General features: G+C 39.2%; 1 protein-coding gene across 1 annotated transcript; it reads right to left on the bottom strand.

Moving 5' to 3' along the window:
- Positions 1–13,109: 13,109 nt before the first annotated feature.
- LOC143596341 (lysM domain-containing GPI-anchored protein 2-like) lies at positions 13,110–13,778 on the bottom strand. Its single transcript, XM_077075138.1, has one exon. It carries the CDS (start codon positions 13,776–13,778, stop codon positions 13,110–13,112), a length of 669 nt encoding a protein of 222 aa, XP_076931253.1.
- Between the last annotated feature and the right edge of the window lie 2,579 nt (positions 13,779–16,357).

Below are 16,357 nucleotides of genomic sequence, written 5' to 3'. Positions count from 1 at the left end.
AGTCTACTGTCAAATATGTGTAATGAGGTGGGTACATCTACATGCAGATTGATGCATGTTTGAATGACAAGAAGATGGAAAGGCTGACTTGGTGTCTTGCTAATATTGCATTATTACATCAAGAACTATTTTCTTTTGTTTTTTTTTTTAAATAGGGAAAAATATAAGCTAAAACTCTCGAAGAGAAAAAGAATTGAAGGTTTCTAGGTGGTTTGTTATCTTAAATGACGGATTATGAAATAATGACAAGTTGTGTCAGATTTTGTCTAATAAGGTGGACTTCTATCCTGTATTCCGTCAATTAAAATGACAGAAGTGATAAAGTTATCTTGTGTTCCGTCATTTCAAATGGCGGATCCCACTACCATCTAATTCGTCACTTTGACTGGCAGATCTCGTATATCGAAGCATCCAGCCCTTATAATTTTTTTTGAACATTTGAAAATCATCTGTCATTTGAAATGGTAAGTCTGGATCACATATTTTCAAATGGCAAATGTAAATAGTGACTTTTCTAATCGATTTACAAGTGTTAAATAATATTTATAGGTATTTTAAATTTATAACTTATAAGTATACATATATTGTTTGAAAAATCTTTTTTATTTTCGATAATGGTTATCTTTTATTATTATCATTATTTTTGAACGGCATTTTTCAATAATATTTTTTTTATTATTTTTTATAATCGATGTTAAGTTAATTATCGATAATTTTTCTTGAGAGCTAATTTGGATCATTAACGGGTCACTGGCATGTCCTATCATCTTCGTTCTCGAGAGTATCGAAGACCACTCTTAGCAGGAAACCCACCGAAGGTGAATATTATTACTTATTCGTTGAAATAATATTAGTAATATTTAACATAAAAAATATTTGTATACAAGTTATAAATTTAAAATACTTATAAATATTATTTAATACTCGTCGTTTGAAATGACAAGTTTGAATAGTAGTGGTCAAAAAGGACATTTGTTAGTCGTTAAATCGGTCAGAAAAGTTACTATTCACATTTGTCATTTGAAATGATGAATGTCTGATTCACACTTGCCACTTCAAATGGCAGATGTCTTTCAAAGATTCAAAAAAATTATAGGGGCCGGCTACTTTGAATACGAGATATGCCAGTCAAAGTGACGGATTAGAGGGTAGTGAGATCCGCCATTTGAAATGCCAGAACACAAGAAAATGTTATCACTTCTGCCATTTCAAATGGCGAAACACAGGATAAAAGTCCACCTCACCTAACAAGATTTGACACAACTTGTCATTATTCTATGATCCATCAATTCAAATAACGGTTCACCTAGAAATACCTTCAAGTCTTTTTCACTCTCCTAGAAACCCTTTTAGCTTATCATTTTTTCCTATTTAGAAAAAATCCATCAAGAACATTTGTTGTGGGTTTGCGTTAACCCACAAGGCCACATCAAATAGCCTAACCACAATCAACATGTTCATAGTGAAGTTTCTTGTAATATGATTTAAGAATAACGACTACCTCTTGATTGCTATCAGGTACCATTATGTCAAGGCCGCCTCAATATTTTTCAAGGCTTAAAATGCATAATAAAATCGGGGGTCTTTTTTTATAAGAAAAATCGTTTTTGATTATGTGGCTCCTACATCATCTATAAGTATATATAATTATCGACCACAAAGCTCTTGCCCTATTTCACTTATTTAAAGACACCCTCTCCAATACATGTGAGGATCCAACATGATATAGAGGGGTCAGAAAGTAATGAGGTGGAAGTAGGGTGGTTGGAGTGTCATCGAGCCGAGCTCGACTCATTTAAATCAAGTACAATAATGCATTAGTGAATTGAACTTGATGGATTTGTATACTCATGACTAGAAACAAGAGAATGAAAAACCTGAAGAATTGGTCATTAGATAGATTACCAAGTCCCTGGTTTGTAATGTGGTAAATGAGTCGAGTGTAGCCCGAGCGTGGCTCGTTTTAACTCACAAGAGCTGAAGCTCGGCTTGTGAGTTATTTTTTGAATCCCGGCTCAGGCTCAATTCATAGTGGATTTTTATTTGAAATGATCACAGTAGATTAGTAGTCTACTGCTAAAATCAATTGTAAATTTGAATCCTTTATTATCAATAATATCCACCAAAAATGACATAGGTGAGGATTAAATTTGAATCTCCACCGAATAACCAACCTTCCTACCACTATGTCATATATTATTTTATTTTATTTTTTTTTTAAACAACCAATAAAAATTTATTGCAAGTAAAATAAAACATCCTAGCAAGAGACTAGACTAGAAAACAGTAACACACCCAACAACAAAACCGAGGACGCAAATTTTCAAAACAAAAAATAGCATCAGTTTTCTCATTCTAGACCCTCTTGTTTTCTCTTATTCTTTACCCAAAGTAGCTTAACATATTATTATTTATATATAACATTTTCAAGCTTTGGTGCCGCTAAATACCAATTGGGACACTTGGTGGCACCGTGTTAGCCGATGTTTTTATTTTTGGTTTCTTTTAGGTTTTTTTAAGTTTCAGTCTGTAATGAGCGTAATGAAAATTGACTGAATGTCAATTTTTTTTTCCTATTTTATTATTTTGTTTTAGTTACGGTATAGTGACGAACGTGACGGTAACTGACCGAATCGCGTAGGCTCGCCGCATTTTGTTTTAGTTCCAGCACCGTAACGAAAACCGACCGGATGCTGATTGTGTTTTTTTAGTTCCGGGTACCGTAAATACATGATGAAAACCTGCCGAATTTGCGTAGATTCACCGCCTTAACGTCCGGGATCGATAACGGTTGGGTTTTACAAATGATCGAGTTTTACTTACCGACGTCACGCCTTTGGTCTACCCCAAATTTATATTTTTTTGTATTAGTTTTTGTCTTAAATCTGGTATAATAACGCACGTAACCAAAACCGACCGAATTCGCTTTGACTTACCGCTTCAATGTATAGATTTTACTATCGTCCGGATTTTACCGACTGCCCGGCGCAACACGTCAGGAAGAACACTAGTCAGTTATATAATGCACTAAAGTCGGGATATGAATAATAATCATTAGTTATAGAGGTTAAATTAAAAAAAAATTGAAGGAATTTCTTTTTTATATATTTTGGCTAGTCAAAGACGCATGTGAGAAGGGAATTTAAGAAAGCTAAAGACTTAATATTCTCTTGTTTGGTCAACAATGTGACGGGAGTGGTAACGGTCAAACCCGGCGTCCATACTATTCTCATCCTTATCATACGTACTATTCTCCTCAAATAGAAATTTTAAATTTTAATCTATTTGGAATATAACTATTGATATTTTTTCAGAAGCAGCTTTATATCCATATTTATTTCTTCTCTACAGAGGGATTTTTTATTTTTACAATTTGCAAAATGTTGATTGTGAACATATAGAAATATTTTTATGGGTAAATTATAGCTTTCAAATTGTTAAAACTGATCAAGCCATTAAAGCCGAAATGTATTAACTCGTTTGGCCGGTTTGAATTTACATATGATTTGTTGACAATTTACGATTTGAAAATCAAATAGAATTGTTCAATTCACGAGTTGGAACTTAAAATAACAATGTAAACAACATATCATTTATCTTTGGCTTTGTTATTGTTGTATATTTTTGGAATATGAAGTTACGTGTATGCATAGTATTCATAAGTCATCTTTTATCATTTTTAGAAATTAAATGCTATTTTTTTTCTTGAAATTAAATGCGAGACAATAATCTAAAGAAAACAAGCTCTAGTGCTCTACTATTAAATCCAACCTTAGACTTTGACCATCCGGCCAACCCAAACAATCTGGTCAGTTTGATTTTTCATATTTCAAAACTTTAAATCAAGCTAGTGTTCATTAGCATTTTCGTCAAAATCCATCTAAGTGACTTTTAAAACGTTAAAAATACTTTGATAAATTCAAGAACATTCGTGAATGTCATGACGAACGTTAAGAACAAATAAAAAACTAAGTAAAATTTATTATATAAAATAAGAAGGTAGATTAACCAATTATGTGATTTTCGAAACATCTTTTGTGTGTATTGCTGCAACAAGTAGAAATTAGAACAAGTGCTTTTATTTTATGGGGGAGCTGTTTTTCCATTCCTTGGGACTAACATGCACTAAATTCAAACCATACCCTCTAGGATGTTTCACACAAGGATCTTGTTGGTTGTTAATTTGTTGTCGATACATATCACGGTAGACTTTTCATTTTGGCATTGACCAACCATTTACCGTTATCAATTTATATTGCAATTTGTGTGGATTTGGCGGCGTTGGTTGATGAATTAGAGGTAAGGCTGAAGCAGCCTCTCTATCCCTGTGGGATAGAGGTAAGGCTGTCTACATCTTACTGTAAGGCCCCGTTACCGGAAGCCCTACTTTCGTGTTGGATTTACTCATAAACGCAGTTCTAAATATCATAGTTAATTAAAACATTCGCGGAATATAAAAGCTTTCATAAAACATTTCATAACAAAACACGTCTTGTCTTAAAACATCATTTTGTCTTTTAAAATTAACGAAACATTAACTTAAACGTCTTGAGTCTTCCGATGCCAGCCTCTTATTCGGTGCCACGTGTCTCCTCAAGCGAGCTGCCTCATCCTACTCACCTGCGTGCATACTAAAAGTCAGCTACGCTGAGTGAGTTCTAGTTAATCATACACTATACAATACACATAAACCTTTATTCATACATTCATACTTTCATACTTTCATACTTTCATACTTTCATATCTTACGTTATAAAGAGCATTACGCCCTACATTCCTCGAGTATTATAAGGGCTCGGTACCCTCCTTCCTCGAGTATTATTAGGGCTCGGTACCCTCCTTCCTCGAGTATTATTAGGGCTCGGTACCCTCTTTCCTCGAGTATTATTAGGGCTCGGTTCCCTAGTTCTCGAATATTAGTAGGGTTCGATTCCCTCTTCGTTACCATACAACCATCCTTTCCTTCTTTTATTAACTTTATCACATTCATACACATAAGCATACATATCATACTTACCTTATACTTAGCGTTACAACCTGACAGTACGTGCAATATCCGAAGAACGTTCACGTACCATCAAGCAATCATCCATACATATCACATCATTCACATAAGGCATACACTTATCTCTTAGGATAAGCGTATTAACAAACATATCGAGTATGCACACAGCCCCGAAAACATAACACATAAATGGGGCTAGAAACTCACCTGAACACGGTTACGTTCACCGTTAATCGTAATCCCTTTCTTCAGTTGTGCACGGCTAACTGTGTAACAAGTATACGTATCAATTAACTATCACTACTCATATTGTATTTCTATCTTTATATGACCCACAACGAACGGGGGTCCGGGGGCAGCGCCCCTGGCAGCGGGGTCTAGGGGCGGCAGCCCCTAGCATGGTCCAAGGGGCAGAGCCCCTGGCTGGGGTCGAGCTGCAAGGTCAGCTTGGAAAAATTTTATTTACATTAACTGTCTTAACACATTTTTCATTAGGTTTTTAATTTATTTTCTAATCGAACTTGACTTTAGGCGAAGTTAAACCTTAGGCGAACTTAGCTTTAGGCGAAGTTAAACCTTAGGCGAACTTAGCTTTAGGCGAAGTTAAACCTTAGGCGAACTTAGCTTTAGGCGAAGTTAATCCTTAGGCGAACTTAGCTTTAGGCGAAGTTAATCCTTAGGCGAACTTAGCTTTAGGCGAAGTTATCAGTTAGGCGAACTTGGCCGTAGGCGAAGTTATCAATTAGGCGAACTTGGCCTTAAGCGAAGTTATCAATTAGGCGAACTTGGCCTGTGTGTGTGTTTTGGAGTGTGTTAGAGAATAAGATGGAAATGAATGATGGTTTAGGGTTTAGGGGATATTTATATCCCTTAAAGCCCATGGACTGAAGGCTCATTCTCATTTAACCCATCTCAATTAATCTAAGTCCATGATCCGTTCCTTACTCGATATTAATTAATTATTAACGCTAAATCACTAAACGTAACTTTCTTTATTTAACATTATAAATTTTAGGATGTTACAAGTCTTCCCTCCTTAAAGAGGTTTCGTCCCCGAAACCTAACTATTACATAAACAAACTTGCGCATCTCATCCTCGGCCTCCCAAGTAGCATCTGATCCCTTGCGGTGTCTCCATATCACTTTTACCAAAGGTATAATCATGTGACGAAGCTGCTTCTCCTTGCGATCAACGATCTCAATCGGTTGCTCGATGTAGTTCAATTGTTCATCAACCTCATTGTCCATCAATGGCACGTGAGACGTGTCATCAGCTAGACACTTCCTCAGATGAGAAACATGGAAGATTGAATGAATTCCTTCTAACTCATCGGGTAAATCCAGTTTATAAGCTACTTCACCCACACGATCTACAATCTTGAACGGTCCAATGTACCTCGGACTCAACTTTCCTCTTTTCCTAAAACGGATAATCCCCTTCCAAGGCGAGACCTTGAGCATCACATTGTCACCAACGTTAAACTCAATTGGTCGTCGCCGCTTATCTGCATAAGACTTTTGTCTGTCTTGAGCGGCTTTCATTCTTGCTTTGATATGATCGAACTTTGAAGACGTTTCCTGAACCACTTCTAGGCTTCCCATTTCTTTCTGACCAATCTCACCCCAACACACCGGGGTTCTACATCGTCTACCGTAAAGCATCTCGAACTGTGGCATACCAATACTTGAATGGTAACTGTTGTTATAGGAGAACTCTGCCAGATGCAGATGATCATCCCAACTTCCACCAAAATCTAAAACACAAGCACGTAGCATATCCTCAAGGGTTTGGATCGTCCTTTCAGACTGTCCATCGGTTTGAGGATGATACGCCGTACCGATGTTCAACCTCGTCCCCATATCTTCATGGAATTTCTTCCAGAACCTCGAAGTAAACCGTGTATCTCTATCAGACACGATCGATAATGGTACTCCATGCTTAGCCACAACCTCTTTAATGAACAAGTTTGCTAATGTTTCTGACGAGATAGCCTCTCGTATAGGCAGAAAGTGAGCGCTCTTGGTCAAACGGTCCACAATCACCCAGATGGTATCATGTTGCTTAGCTGTACGAGGTAGCTTAGTTATGAAATCCATGGTGATGTGTTCCCATTTCCACTCAGGTATCTCTAGCGGTTGTATCTTCCCATAAGGCTTTTGGTGTTCGGCTTTGACTTGTAAGCAAGTTAAGCACTTACTAACATAATCCACTACATCATTCTTCATTCCTGGCCACCAGTAATCTCTTTTCAAGTCTTGGTACATCTTTGTAGCTCCAGGATGGATTGAGTACCTTGACTTATGAGCTTCATCTAAGATTCGACTTCTAAGATCACCATGGCGTGGGATCCACATACGGTCGAACCTAGTCTTAACTCCATGAGTGGTTTCCATCAACTCATCTTGCTGGCCATAAATCCTTTCTTTCTTTACTAACCCTTCATCTACTAACACCTCTGACTGCACCTTAATGATTTCTTCAAAAAGACTCGGGTTCATGATCAACTTGTATGACTTCACTGTTGCAAGGACTTCCTCATTCTTACGACTTAGCGCATCAGCGACCACGTTAGCTTTACCGGGGTAATACTTAATCTCACAGTCGTAATCCTTTATCAATTCTAACCATCTTCTCTGCCTCATGTTCAATTCTTTCTGCTCGAAGAAGTACTTTAAACTCTTATGATCTGTATAGATAGTACACTTAGTACCGTACAGATAATGCCTCCATATCTTAAGAGCATGCACTACAGCTGCTAACTCCAAATCATGCGTCGGATAAGTACTCTCATGGACCTTCAACTGTCTAGACGCGTAAGCTATCACATTCCCTCGTTGCATCAACACGCAACCTAACCCTTGATGCGAGGCATCAGCACAAACAACGAAATCCTCGTCACCATCGGGTAGAGCAAGGATTGGAGCTTGCGTGAGTCTCTTCTTTAATTCTTCAAAGGCTTCTTCTTGAAACTTTCCCCAACTGAATACTATCGACTTTCGGGTCATACCGGTCAGCGGTGCGGCTATCTTGGAGAAACCTTCGATGAATCTCCTATAGTAGCCGGCTAACCCTAGGAAGCTTCGTATATCAGTCGGATTCTGCGGAGTCTTCCAATTCGTTATCGCTTCAATCTTAGCTGGGTCCACGGTAATCCCTTCCGGATTAATCACGTGACCTAAAAATTGCACTTCTCTTAACCAGAACGCGCACTTCGAAAACTTGGCATACAACTTCTCTTTCCTCAGAGTCTCCAATACCTCTCTCAGATGCTCAGCATGGTCAGACTCGCTCTTTGAATAAATCAATATATCATCAATGAAGACGATAACCGACTTATCCAACATCGGTCGACACACCCTATTCATCATGTCCATAAATGCTGCAGGAGCATTTGTTAGACCGAATGATATTACGAGGAACTCGTAGTGTCCATACCGCGTTCGGAACGCTGTCTTAGGGATGTCTGCCTCCTTCACCTTCAGCTGATGGTAGCCTGATCTGAGATCTATTCGTGAGAACCAACTTGAACCTTGCAGTTGGTCAAACAGATCATCAATCCTTGGCAAAGGATATCTATTTTTTACCGTAAGCTTATTCAACTCACGATAGTCTATGCACATTCTCATACTTCCATCCTTCTTTTTCACGAACAATACTGGTGCGCCCCACGGAGAAACACTTGGTCTTATGAAACCTTTGTCGAGGAGTTCTTGCAGTTGGGACATCAATTCTTTCATCTCGGACGGTGCTAGACGGTAAGGCGCTTTTGCGACAGGTTGGGCTCCTGGTATTAAATCTATCTGAAATTCTATCTCTCGCTCCGGTGGCAACCCCGGAAGATCCTCAGGGAATACTTCTGGGTAGTCGCGCACAATAGGAACACCTTTCATTTCTTTCGTCTCGGCCGTAGCGTAGACGACATACGCCAGGTAGGCACAACACCCTCGCCTCAGCAAACCCTCGGCTTTTATCATCGAAATGACATTAAGCCCAGAACTTTCCTTATCACCATAAACCGTCACCGCACTACCATCCAAGGACTTTAACCTTATTATCCTACTCTTACATACTATCTGAGCCTCAAACTCAGACAACCAATCCATCCCCAAAACCACATCGAACCCTCCTAAGGTCATAACATACAAGGTAACAGGGAACTCATGTCCCTCCAATTCTATCCTACAGTCCTTAACCATTTTCATTATTTTAACCGAAGTGTCACTAGCGGTTTCTACTATAAGAGTCTCAGACACTCGGCAGCATTTCATTTTAGCTAGTTTACTAAATGGTGTGGCTACGAAACTTTTGTTTGCGCCCGAATCAAATAATACAGTAGCGGAAACACCGTTCACTAGAAACGTACCTGTGACAACATCCGGAATCTGCTTGGCTTGTTCTTGGGTCAGCATGTAGGCTCTAGTTCTTGGCCTAGCTTGATCGGCACCCTTCTTCCCACTCCCTCCAGCTTCACCCTCGGTACACTCCCTAGCAAAGTGACCTGTCTTACCACACTTGTAGCATGCAGGCTTAGAACTGCACTCATGAGCATAATGACCTGCCTTCCCACACTTGTAGCAAACATTCGACCCAAATCTACATTCTCCGGCATATATCTTTCCACACTTATGACATGTATCCGAACCATTTCCCCACCTACACTCACCACTGTGTGCCTTGCCACAAGTCTTGCACGACCTGTTCTCCCAAACTCTCGGCTGCTTGTTCTTAGGGTTCCACATCTGGGTACCGGGTCGTTTAGCAGGAGCGACCCATTTCTTCTCTTTCTTCTCGTCTCCCACCACCACATCATCCGCAGCCAAGTCTGCATAGACCATTTCTGCGAGTTCGACAGCAGAATCAAAAGTAGCAGGTTTACTTGTCCTGACTAACATGCGGACTCTTTGTGGTAATCCCCTCACGTAACACTTGATTCTCTTAGCCTCAGTGTTGACCATATCGGGCACCAACCTAGACATTCGATTGAACTCGGTGGTGTACTCACGATGTGTCATTGTCCCAGCTTTCAAGTTCAGGAACTTCATCTCCGCCCTTTCAACCTCGGCGTCAGCACAGAACTTCATCATCACTAACTCCTTCAGATCGTCCCACTTCATCTCTTTGATCTCTTCACGGGTCTTCCTCTGCTCCACACTCTCCCACCAATACATAGCCTCATCTTCAAATGATTGGGTGGCATAACCGACAGCTTGGTCAGGACGACACTCGCTGATTCGGATAATTTTATCCATGGCGGTTATCCACTGAAGAGTAGCGATTGCGTCTCCTAAACCAGTCAGCTTAGGCGGGTCACAACCTTTGAAGGACTTATAGTTGCAACCGCCTCGGCCCCTCTTCCTATCATCAACTTTCACAGACCTTACCTCACTTGAATCACCCTTTTCCCTCTCATCATCTTTCCTACCATTACCACCTGCCCCTTCAACAGTTCTTTCACGGCTTCCAGCAGACCCTCCCGGAGTAATATTCTTCACGGCAGTGGCTACAGCTTGAACAATAGCTGCTTGAATTGCGGGATCCAGTTGAACTCCTTCATTGTTTTCCGGGTTTCTTCCAGCTGCGCTTCCTTCAGCTTCGGTGTTGGAAGCTGTCTCAACCGAAGGTTGCTGGACACGACGAGGCCTGCCGCGTCGTCCAGTGCGACCTCCAGCTCCAACAATGTCTCCAGCTCCAGCCATCGTATTCTAAAAGGGAAAACACAAACATCATCACTCAAGGAACTATTTAGTACAAGGATAGTAAGGCTAACAGGTAATAACAGTGGCCAGCGGTGATTAGCTGATCACGTTACTTTTCGTGTCCTATACACTTCCCTTTATGAGTCTATTTGTGCTGGTTCTACTTAAGCAGTTAGTCAAATCAAACAATCAATTATTCCTATCCCTGCCGTTCACATATCTTTTCTTTCTCATTAACATATATCATTTAATCATACACTTTACCTTATTGATCTTGCTTGAGCGACACATGGCATTCTTGAACTGTCATCTTCTTTCTTTTCTTACTTAAACCCCATTCTCTGTTTGAGTCTAAGCATGTAGGATGCTTAAATCTCTCGAACTTTTCTCTGATACCAACTTGTAAGGCCCCGTTACCGGAAGCCCTACTTTCGTGTTGGATTTACTCATAAACGCAGTTCTAAATATCAGAGTTAATTAAAACATTCGCGGAATATAAAAGCTTTCATAAAACATTTCATAACAAAACACGTCTTGTCTTAAAACATCATTTTGTCTTTCAAAATTAACGAAACATTAACTTAAACGTCTTGAGTCTTCCGATGCCAGCCTCTTATTCAGTGCCACGTGTCTCCTCAAGCGAGCTGCCTCATCCTACTCACCTGCGTGCATACTAAAAGTCAGCTACGCTGAGTGAGTTCTAGTTAATCATACACTATACAATACACATAAACCTATATTCTTACATTCATACTTTAGTACTTTCATACTTTCATATCTTACGCTATAAAGAACATTACGCCCTACATTCCTCGAGTATTATTAGGGCTCGGTACCCTCCTTCCTCGAGTATTATTAGGGCTCGGTACCCTCCTTCCTCGAGTATTATTAGGGCTCGGTACCCTCCTTTCTCGAGTATTATTAGGGCTCGGTACCCTCTTTCCTCGAGTATTATTAGGGCTCGGTCCCTCTTTCCTCGAATATTAGTAGGGTTCGGTTCCCTAGTTCTCGAATATTAGTAGGGTTCGATTCCCTCTTCGTTACCATACAACCATCCTTTCCTTCTTTTATTAACTTTATCACATTCATACACATAAGCATACATATCATACTTACCTTATACTTAGCGGTACAACCTGACAGTACGTGCAATATCCGAAGATCGTTCACGTACCATCAAGCAATCATCCATACATATCACATCATTCACATAAGGCATACACTTATCTCTTAGGATAAGCGTATTAACAAACATATCGAGTATGCACACAGCCCCGAAAACATAACACATAAATGGGGCTAGAAACTCACCTGAACACGGTTACGTTCACCGTTAATCGTAATCCCTTTCTTCAGTTATGCACGGCTGACTGTATAACAAGTATACGTATCAATTAACTATCACTACTCATATTGTATTTCTATCTTTATATGACCCACAACGAACGGGGGTCCGGGGGCAGCGCCCCTGGCAGCGGGGTCTAGGGGCGGCAGCCCCTAGCAGGGTCCAAGGGGCAGAGCCCCTGACTGGGGTCGAGCTGCCAGGTCAGCTTGGAAAAATTTTATTTACATTAACTGTCTTAACACATTTTTCATTAGGTTTTTAATTTATTTTCTAATCGAACTTGACTTTAGGCGAAGTTAAACCTTAGGCGAACTTAGCTTTAGGCGAAGTTAAACCTTAGGCGAACTTAGCTTTAGGCGAAGTTAATCCTTAGGCGAACTTAGCTTTAGGCGAAGTTAATTCTAAGGCGAACTTAGCTTTAGGCGAAGTTAATCCTTAGGCGAACTTAGCTTTAGGCGAAGTTATCAGTTAGGCGAACTTGGCCGTAGGCGAAGTTATCAATTCGGCGAACTTGGCCTTAGGCGAAGTTATCAATTAGGAGAATTTGGCCTTAGGCGAAGTTACCAGTTAGGCGAACTTGGCCGTAGGCGAAGTTAAGCTTTGAAGGCGAAGTTATCGCTTTGAAGGCGAAGTTGCCCAGTTCGCAGGCGAAGTTGCCCAGTTCGCTACGGGTTTGGTTTTTATCACGCATTTTGGCGATTTTAATACCCTTATGGTTCGACATCACCCACTAACGTTCCCTAACCATTTCGGTCGTATATATACCCCGTATATACTATAAAGCTTGGATCTTTAAACTTTAAAGGTCAAGAACATACCTTTTGTGCTCGTTTGGATCTCGTTTAACTTGTTTAATCACAACTAATCGTTTACTCTCTCTCGGATCTTGCTCGTTTCTCTCCCTCGGCCGCCGGCCGTATATGGCGGTGTGTGGTGTGTGTGTGTTTTGGAGTGTGTTAGAGAATAAGATGGAAATGAATGATGGTTTAGGGTTTAGGGGATATTTATATCCCTTAAGGCCCATGGACCGAAGGCCCATTCTCATTTAACCCATCTAAATTATTAATTAAGAGGAACATTACCTTTAAGAGGAACATCAAGAATCGAATCAGGTAGCAACTCTGCAGGACTAGTCATCCCATTCAAATCCAACAAAGTGCTCTCCTTGGTATTTAACTGCTGCGCAATCCCACTCACCGTGCTCCCGGCTGCGGCCAAGTATCCGTAATGAATCACCTGCTCTCCGCCAACACCATCACAGCTACACGGCAGCGGAATCCACAGCTTCTGGCCTACTAATATATTATTGTCGTCGGATATGTTATTCACATTCTGGATCTGCTTGTACGTCACCAGCCCAGAAAACAACTCACCGGCAATATGGTAGAGACTATCGTCGGGTACGACGGTGTAAATGGGGCGGCGGTTGGATATTCCGGTGCCGTTATGACATAAGCATGGGAATGGGATTTTGAGGACTTGGTCGAGGTTGAATTGTTGGGTTTTAGGGGTGGTGGGTGGGAGGTTGTTGGCGCCAAGGAGTGATGGGAAGTTTTTTATTTCAAAGAGTGTGGCTATGGCAGACAAAGTGGTGGTGTTTGGTAGTTTGTAGTCGATGAGTGAATGGCAGGTGGTGGTGGTGGCGCATCGGAAACCCAGCTGGTCTTGTGTAGTTGATTGAATGGAGACGATGGAACAGAGTATAATTAAGGTGGGGAAGAAAGCCCCCATAGTCTACTGTCAAATATGTGTAATGAGGTGGGTACATCTACATGCAGATTGATGCATGTTTGAATGACAAGAAGATGGAAAGGCTGACTTGGTGTCTTGCTAATATTGCATTATTACATCAAGAACTATTTTCTTTTGTTTTTTTTTTAAATAGGGAAAAATATAAGCTAAAACTCTCGAAGAGAAAAAGAATTGAAGGTTTCTAGGTGGTTTGTTATCTTAAATGACGGATTATGAAATAATGACAAGTTGTGTCAGATTTTGTCTAATAAGGTGGACTTCTATCCTGTATTCCGTCAATTAAAATGACAGAAGTGATAAAGTTATCTTGTGTTCCGTCATTTCAAATGGCGGATCCCACTACCATCTAATTCGTCACTTTGACTGGCAGATCTCGTATATCGAAGCATCCAGCCCTTATAATTTTTTTTGAACATTTGAAAATCATCTGTCATTTGAAATGGTAAGTCTGGATCACATATTTTCAAATGGCAAATGTAAATAGTGACTTTTCTAATCGATTTACAAGTGTTAAATAATATTTATAGGTATTTTAAATTTATAACTTATAAGTATACATATATTGTTTGAAAAATCTTTTTTATTTTCGATAATGGTTATCTTTTATTATTATCATTATTTTTGAACGGCATTTTTCAATAATATTTTTTTTATTATTTTTTATAATCGATGTTAAGTTAATTATCGATAATTTTTCTTGAGAGCTAATTTGGATCATTAACGGGTCACTGGCATGTCCTATCATCTTCGTTCTCGAGAGTATCGAAGACCACTCTTAGCAGGAAACCCACCGAAGGTGAATATTATTACTTATTCGTTGAAATAATATTAGTAATATTTAACATAAAAAATATTTGTATACAAGTTATAAATTTAAAATACTTATAAATATTATTTAATACTCGTCGTTTGAAATGACAAGTTTGAATAGTAGTGGTCAAAAAGGACATATGTTAGTCGTTAAATCGGTCAGAAAAGTTACTATTTACATTTGTCATTTGAAATGATGAATGTCTGATTCACACTTGCCACTTCAAATGGCAGATGTCTTTCAAAGATTCAAAAAAATTATAGGGGCCGGCTACTTTGAATACGAGATATGCCAGTCAAAGTGACGGATTAGAGGGTAGTGAGATCCGCCATTTGAAATGCCAGAACACAAGAAAATTTTATCACTTCTGCCATTTCAAATGGCGAAACACAGGATAAAAGTCCACCTCACCTAACAAGATTTGACACAACTTGTCATTATTCTATGATCCATCAATTCAAATAACGGTTCACCTAGAAATACCTTCAAGTCTTTTTCACTCTCCTAGAAACCCTTTTAGCTTATCATTTTTTCCTATTTAGAAAAAATCCATCAAGAACATTTGTTGTGGGTTTGCGTTAACCCACAAGGCCACATCAAATAGCCTAACCACAATCAACATGTTCATAGTGAAGTTTCTTGTAATATGATTTAAGAATAACGACTACCTCTTGATTGCTATCAGGTACCATTATGTCAAGGCCGCCTCAATATTTTTCAAGGCTTAAAATGCATAATAAAATCGGGGGTCTTTTTTTATAAGAAAAATCGTTTTTGATTATGTGGCTCCTACATCATCTATAAGTATATATAATTATCGACCACAAAGCTCTTGCCCTATTTCACTTATTTAAAGACACCCTCTCCAATACATGTGAGGATCCAACATGATATAGAGGGGTCAGAAAGTAATGAGGTGGAAGTAGGGTGGTTGGAGTGTCATCGAGCCGAGCTCGACTCATTTAAATCAAGTACAATAATGCATTAGTGAATTGAACTTGATGGATTTGTATACTCATGACTAGAAACAAGAGAATGAAAAACCTGAAGAATTGGTCATTAGATAGATTACCAAGTCCCTGGTTTGTAATGTGGTAAATGAGTCGAGTGTAGCCCGAGCGTGGCTCGTTTTAACTCACAAGAGCTGAAGCTCGGCTTGTGAGTTATTTTTTGAATCCCGGCTCAGGCTCAATTCATAGTGGATTTTTATTTGAAATGATCACAGTAGATTAGTAGTCTACTGCTAAAATCAATTGTAAATTTGAATTCTTTATTATCAATAATATCCACCAAAAATGACATAGGTGAGGATTAAATTTGAATCTCCACCGAATAACCAACCTTCCTACCACTATGTCATATATTATTTTATTTTATTTTTTTTTTAAACAACCAATAAAAATTTATTGCAAGTAAAATAAAACATCCTAGCAAGAGACTAGACTAGAAAACAGTAACACACCCAACAACAAAACCGAGGACGCAAATTTTCAAAACAAAAAATAGCATCAGTTTTCTCATTCTAGACCCTCTTGTTTTCTCTTATTCTTTACCCAAAGTAGCTTAACATATTATTATTTATATATAACATTTTCAAGCTTTGGTGCCGCTAAATACCAATTGGGACACTTGGTGGCACCGTGTTAGCCGATGTTTTTATTTTTGGTTTCTTTTAGGTTTTTTTAAGTTTCAGTCTGTAATGAGCGTAATGAAAATTGACTGAATGTCAATTTTTTTTTCCTATTTT

Source organism: Bidens hawaiensis, unplaced genomic scaffold (assembly GCF_021521415.1).
Source record: "Bidens hawaiensis isolate Kalapana, Puna unplaced genomic scaffold, B.hawaiensis_p1.1 tig00046253_1, whole genome shotgun sequence".
Taxonomy (NCBI): domain Eukaryota; kingdom Viridiplantae; phylum Streptophyta; class Magnoliopsida; order Asterales; family Asteraceae; genus Bidens; species Bidens hawaiensis.
Note: the sequence above shows the minus strand (reverse complement) of the source record. Positions and strands in the feature narration are given on the sequence as shown.